Below are 6203 nucleotides of genomic sequence, written 5' to 3' on the forward strand. Positions count from 1 at the left end.
CGTAAAAGCCGGTTTGACAGCCAGCATCTGCTGCCAAACGGCTTGATACCTTTCCCCTGGGCATAAGGGGATCGGTGAGCTGCCCGGGGTAGGAGTTGAGTTCCCGAGTCGTCCTATATGGACGATGTAGGTGAGNTGCAATGGTCATAATTGTGAAAAATGGTCCCAAGTCATTTTTTTCAGTGCTGTTATAACTTCGAACAGTCACTAAATGAACTGTTATAAGTCGAGGACTACCTGTATTTTATTTTATTAAATTTTTATGTATTGGCTTAAATAAATCTTTTTACAACTTAACGTGTGATCCTGATTCTTTGTGCCTAACAGATAGAGAGCAGTGCGCCTTATTCTAAGCTCCAGAGAAACAACTGAGAATATTGGGTGGAGCCTGAGGGGCAGGTCTAAAATTTACCATCAACTTAGATATTATTTTGAAAAAATGGAACACAATATTACGTAACTGCCATTGAATTTGATTTTAGTTTAATTAAAGCACATTGATTTTTTCCCCTGGCCTTTCCTGCCCAGTTTGGGTAGTAGGCTCTCTGCAGGTTAAGTGTCCAAAGCTGTTTGCTTTCTCCATTTTGAGAGTCAAGTTTTAATGGCTTTTTGCAGCATTCAACATTGTGGACGCATCCTGGAAGCAATTCATCTCAGCACAGAAACCGTTTACAGTGGTTAACAGAGCATCATGTCCCAGGCGACCAAGCGCAAACATGTGGTCAAAGAAGTGTTAGAGGAATATGTGGTTCCTTCAGAGAGACAGCAGATTGTCCGGGTAAGACTGGTTAACTTAATTAATTAGCCTGAATCGAGGTTTATGTGGACCTCCAGCGTCTAGAGCAGCCAGCAACGGGGGAAAAGTTCCGATACGTCGTGCGACGTCACATGACATCGCGAGTTTGACATGTCTGGTCTAGCGGCTGCGCAAGAGCACACTACATTCTCCCACGGCCTCTAAACATTGTGTGAGAATTGGGTGTGCTTTCAAGAATAGTTGTGGTCTGGTGTTGTTGAATGTTGGTGTATTGCCCAAACCATTGTGGCATGTCCATCTTGACACACGTGTCATAACTTCACTATCACTGGTCTAGCTGGTAGCTCAGTGTGCCGTGTGAACAGAGACCAATTTCAGATTAAGCCAGAAAACAGGCCGAGTTCTTACCGGCAACTTTGCTCTGCTCCTCCAGGTGCTGGGGACCCCAGGAAACAACCTCCATGAAGTGGAGACCCCTGAGAGGACGCGGTTCCTGGTCAGCATGCCCACCAAGTTCCGTAAGAACATTTGGATCAAGAGAGGTGAGTGGCCAGGGGTCCTTGCATTTGCAAGGGGGAAAACGGCCCTCTTCTTTTCCCTCTTCCCCCTATCACAGTTGTCTATCTTTCCCTCCCTCCCTCCCTCCCTCCAGGAGATTTCTTTTTTTTTTGAGTGTGTGGAAATTTTTTAGTGTATTCAAAGAAGTTAAAATACAGAATGCCAAAATATTTTAAAAAGGGCAAAAGAATAAAAACAAACAAAAAACATTAAAAAAGAAGTGTGTTAAAAAAGTGTCTTAAAGAAAAAACTAATACATATACGCTGCATTAACAGAGGGATAGAATCAAGATCACGTGAAGGGTTAATACCACTTTACAATGCCTTAGTAAGGCCACACTTGGAATACTGCATCCAGTTTTGGTCACCACAATGTAAAAAAGATGCTGAGACTCTAGAAAGAGTGCAGAGAAGAGCAACAAAGATGATTAGGGGACTGGAGGCCAAAACATGCAAGGAACGGTTGCTGGAATTGGGTATGTCTAGTTTAATGAAGAGAAGGACGAGGGGGGACATGATAGCAGTGCTCCAATATCTCAGGGGCTGCCCCAAAGAAGAGGGAGTCAAGCTATTCTCCAAAGCGCCTGAAAGCAGGAGAAGAAGCAACGGATGGAAACTAACCAAGGAGAGAAGCAACCTAGAACTAAGGAGAAACTTCCTGACAGTTAGAACAATCAACCAGTGGAACAACCTGCCTCCAGAAGCGGTGAATGCTCCAACACTGGAAGTCTTTAAGAAGAGACTGGACAGCCATTTGTCTTAAATGGTACTATAGGGTTTCCTGCCTGAGCAGGGGGTTGGACCGGATGACCTCCAAGGTCCCTTCCAACTTTATTATTATTATTATTATTATTATTATTATTATTATTATTATTATTACTACTACTACTACTACTACTACTACTACTACTACTACTACTACTACTACTACTACTACTATTATCAAATACAGCTGTCAACACTGTAAACATTGGATGTTCCTGCTCTGGCAACTGATGAAAATCGCAGCTATTTTCTCTTTTTGCTTTTAACATGCGTTTCCTTCTATTTAGAGATCAGGTGCAGAAGGGGGGTTGGGATGAATGCTTGAACTCAGCTTTGTGGGAACCCAAGGACGAATTGATAACGTTTTGGGGGGCTGGAGAGGGAGCCCACGTTTCAGGCTAATTGGAGAATGTGTTGGGGTGGGAGTTGCAATTTGTTACTTTGTATGGGGGAAAGGGAAATTAGTTTTGGGTTCAACTATGTAGTGCCGATACTTTGTTTCCTGAATAAAATGTTCTTTAAGGAAGAATTCTTGCCTTGAAGTTCTTTTGATGGGTTTCATCTATCGCAGTGGTTCTCAACCTGTGGGTCGGGACCCCATTTGGGATCGATCGACCATTTCATGGGGGTCGCCAAGCAAGGCTGTCCGCCATTTTTTTCCCCGCCATTTTTTTTGTCCGCCATTTTTTCCCCCTTTTCCGGTGGGTGCCTTACCTCCCTTGGGCTGGGCCAGCTGGAGGTCGGCCTGCTCCGTCTCTGCCGCTTGCCAGCTACACCTTGGCCGGCGCAGGGGGCGGAACCACGCATGCGCGGTGCTCCCGGGCAGGGAAAGTCTTCGACTTACGACCAGTTGGGTAGTCCTCGACTTACGACCGGTTTAGTCCTCGACTTACGACCGGTTTAGTCCTCGACGTACGACCGATTTAGTCCTCGACTTACGACCGGTTGGGGTCACGGCATTAAAAAGGTTGAGAACCACTGATCTATCGGAACCATGACAACAGCAATGCTAGTTTTCCACCACTTGTGAAACAGGCATAATTATGCATAATTATATTAATAACAAAATAGTTAACAGAAGAAACAATAATAATGAACATATTATATAAAGGTAATAACAATTGTGAACAAAAATAAGAGAAAGACAAGACTGAAATTCCAAAACCCTCTGTTAACTGTTATTATAATCAACTCGGAGAAAATTTATCATGACTTCAATCCCAAATCATCCCAAATATTATCTTAATTGGTCTCAGATCAAATATCGACATTTGTTTCTTTATACCATCTCTTATCAGTTGCTGATTGAATGAATACAATCAGTCCAATCTCCAAAGCCAATCTATCTTTCCCCCCAAAAAACAGGTAAAATTGTTCCTCAGTTAGGTGTATTAAGTCCATTTTCCCCTCTCCTTCAAACTTCAGGAGATTTCTTACTGGTTGATCCCATCGAAGAAGGCGAGAAAGTGAAAGCAGAAATCAGTTTTGTCCTCTACAAGGACCACGTTCGGTACCTTAAGAAGGAAGGATATTGGTGGGTATCTATGCTTTGTAAGATGTCCAGATTTGCCTTATGGAGGAGATGGGCAACATATCGATTTAATAAAAATAAAGAAATAGCGAGCGAGAGAGCGGTGTGTTCCGGAGGGAAGGAGAGGAAATAGCTTACAGTATGTGCCCATTTTCCTTACAGCATCTTTGATTTAGCAGAAGAAGCTGCTTTGTTTGATCGAATATACTTTCCTAATCGATTTTATCAAGGAACGGAACAGAATAAACGGAGTAGAAGGGGACCTTGGAGGTCTTCTAGTCCAGCTCCCTGCTTAAGCAGGAAACCTTAAAAAAAGAGTATAAAGGGTTTTCACCACAGCTTCTCAGTTCGGGACATGGAAATTCTGAAGGGTGAAATAATTTTTACAAACTATCCTACAACGTGATGTTGACGTTCTTTCTCGTTTTCCCCCTTGCAGGCCTGATGCTTTCTTGGGGGATGTAAAAGGAACTCGAAGCAATACTAAAGAAAGGTAAAGGTGGACAAGATGGGGATGAGAGCTAGTCGCGGGCGGTGGTTAAGATGGTGGTCTAGAAACTAGGAGACAGTGAGTTCTAGTCCCACCGTAGGCACGGAAGCCAGCTAGGTGACTTTGGGCCATTCGCTGGGAGTTGGTGAGCTCTAATCTTGCCTTAGGCATGAAAACCAACTTGGTGACTTTGGGCCAGTCTCAGCCCAACCCACCTTACAGGGCTGTTGTTATGGGGAAAATAGGAGGAAGGAATGTATGTTCACTGCCTTCTGTTGCTTGTAAAGTAATAAAGGCAGGATAAAAATTCCAATAAATAAAATGGGAGACCTGGACACCTGTGGGAATGGCTTTTCAAAAGCACTTGCCCAGAAGGGAAGAAATTGCTGAAAATTATTATCAATATTTTATGTTAAGATTTTGAAAAAAGTCACTTCAGGTGATGATCTTGGCATTTAAAACAATGAAGCAATAACAAGTTTTATTTCAAATGTTGATGCCCAATTGTTTAAAAGCTCTAAACCTCCATTGGTGGATTTCTGATTATTATGATCTTATTATAATATTAATCGTAATCTAAAGTAGTTTTACCAATCCTGCCATTTCTCTTTGCCCTCCATTGCCTAAGCTGTGGGGAAAATTTGGCAGAAGGTTGTCTGTTTTAACTAGCTTTTGCTCTTAAAGTTATTAAATCTTAAAAACAATACACCAGATGGCTAAAATGATTGTTAATATCGTTGGCTTTAAAATCAAACATTTAAACTCTTTTGCCTGAATTATAATTTGATGCAATTTAGCTCAGTTAAAAATGTGATAGAAATAATTAAAATTGAATGTTTGAAGCTTTCCCCCCCCCAAGAACCTTTTTTTTAATCTTTCTAGTAGAGAGGGGTTAGAAAGCACCCCTCAGTCTTCTGGGGAACAGGATTCTGAAGATGATGACACTGACTTGTTTGTGAACACAAACCGAATAACCTACGACTTTATGGAGAGCGAGGAGAGCAGCGACTCGGAGGAAGAAGAAAAATAACAACCAGTCTTACAGAGCAGATCAAGCCAGCCTGACATCCTGGTCTAACCCAGAAGGAACGTGGCTCGGATCTCAGCCAAAGTGAGCGTGGACTACTAGATGTGGTCTCTTTAGGGCAGGGGTCTCCAAATGTGGCTGAAGACTTGTGGACTCCATGGCGGTCCATGGCTGGCTGGCGAATTCTGGGAGACCACAAGTCTTCAAGTTGCCACGTTTGGGGACCCCCGCTTTAGGGGTTCAGGAGCCCCAACTCAGCTTCCCAAAGGACGACTGGAGTTCTCTGGTGAGACGACATTATCATCAGAAGGGCTGTAGTTGAAATTCTCTGGTTGTTTTTGCTTTTTCCTTCTCAGGGTTTTGAGAATGGGTTACTCTGCCCTGAAATTTTTTACTCTTGGGGCCAGTTTTGGGCAGCTGTTTTCCTGTTTGGGGTTTGAATGCTTCCATTTGAAGTGCTGGAGGAGGCTGTGTGAACATCCCTAACCTGCTGCAGATTAAGGAGGAAGCTGTTCCTCGTTCAGCGCATTGGCTTCCCTCTGTGGGCACCTGGCCTCTACTCTTAATTCGCTCCGTTTCTCTTGCCTTTGTTTAATAAAAGCGTCCTCCAAATGCAGCAAGTGGTGAATCTGTGACTTTATTCAGCCGTTTTGTGGGAACAGACATGAAATCTCCCCAGTTTACAAAAGGGGAAATGCCGTCGCTTTGGTTAGTCCTGGGATTACGCACTTCAATCCTGGCATCATTGAGCTGCATGAATACGTTTTCTATTTAAAAATAAATAAATTGGAAAATGAAAGAACAGGCAGTCCTCAACGTACGACCCCAATTGGGCCCAAAATTTATGTTGCTAAATGAGAAATTTGCTAAGTGAGTTTTGCCCCATTTTATGATTTTTTTCTCGCCACATTTGTTAAGTGAATCATTGCAATTCTTAAATTAGTAACACGGTTGTTAAGTGAATCTGGCTTCCCCACAGAGTTTGCTTGTCAGAAGGTCGCAAAAGTCACAAAATGACCCCGGGGATGCTGCAACCATCATAAATGTGAGTCAGTTGCCAAGGGGCTGAATATTG

General features: G+C 43.0%; 1 protein-coding gene across 2 annotated transcripts; it reads left to right on the forward strand.

Annotated features, from left to right (window-relative positions):
* Window positions 1–586: 586 nt before the first annotated feature.
* LOC107293814 (probable RNA-binding protein EIF1AD) lies at window positions 587–5252 on the forward strand. 2 transcript variants are annotated; one of them, XM_015822998.1, is made up of 5 exons: window positions 587–778; window positions 1191–1299; window positions 3506–3614; window positions 4051–4104; window positions 4984–5252. In XM_015822998.1, exons 1-5 carry the CDS (start codon window positions 692–694, stop codon window positions 5129–5131), a joined length of 507 nt encoding a protein of 168 aa, XP_015678484.1. In that variant the 5' UTR covers window positions 587–691; the 3' UTR covers window positions 5132–5252. The 2 variants fall into 2 exon arrangements, with proteins under 2 accessions (XP_015678484.1, XP_015678485.1); XM_015822999.1 differs by having other exon boundaries at window positions 4987–5252.
* The last annotated feature ends 951 nt before the right edge of the window (window positions 5253–6203 follow it).

This window comes from Protobothrops mucrosquamatus, unplaced genomic scaffold (genome assembly GCF_001527695.2).
Source record: "Protobothrops mucrosquamatus isolate PMUCROS unplaced genomic scaffold, P.Mucros_1.0 scaffold1737, whole genome shotgun sequence".
NCBI classification, from domain to species: Eukaryota; Metazoa; Chordata; class Lepidosauria; order Squamata; family Viperidae; genus Protobothrops; species Protobothrops mucrosquamatus.

Excerpts from the sequence above, each read along its gene's own strand:
- LOC107293814 (XM_015822998.1), top strand. The coding sequence starts at position 692 with ATGTCCCAGGCGACCAAGCGCAAACATGTGGTCAAAGAAGTGTTAGAG. Across the intron at positions 779-1,190 it reads AGAGACAGCAGATTGTCCGG|GTGCTGGGGACCCCAGGAAA; the intron begins GTAAGACTGGTT and ends CTGCTCCTCCAG. Across the intron at positions 4,105-4,983 it reads CGAAGCAATACTAAAGAAAG|TAGAGAGGGGTTAGAAAGCA; the intron begins GTAAAGGTGGAC and ends TAATCTTTCTAG.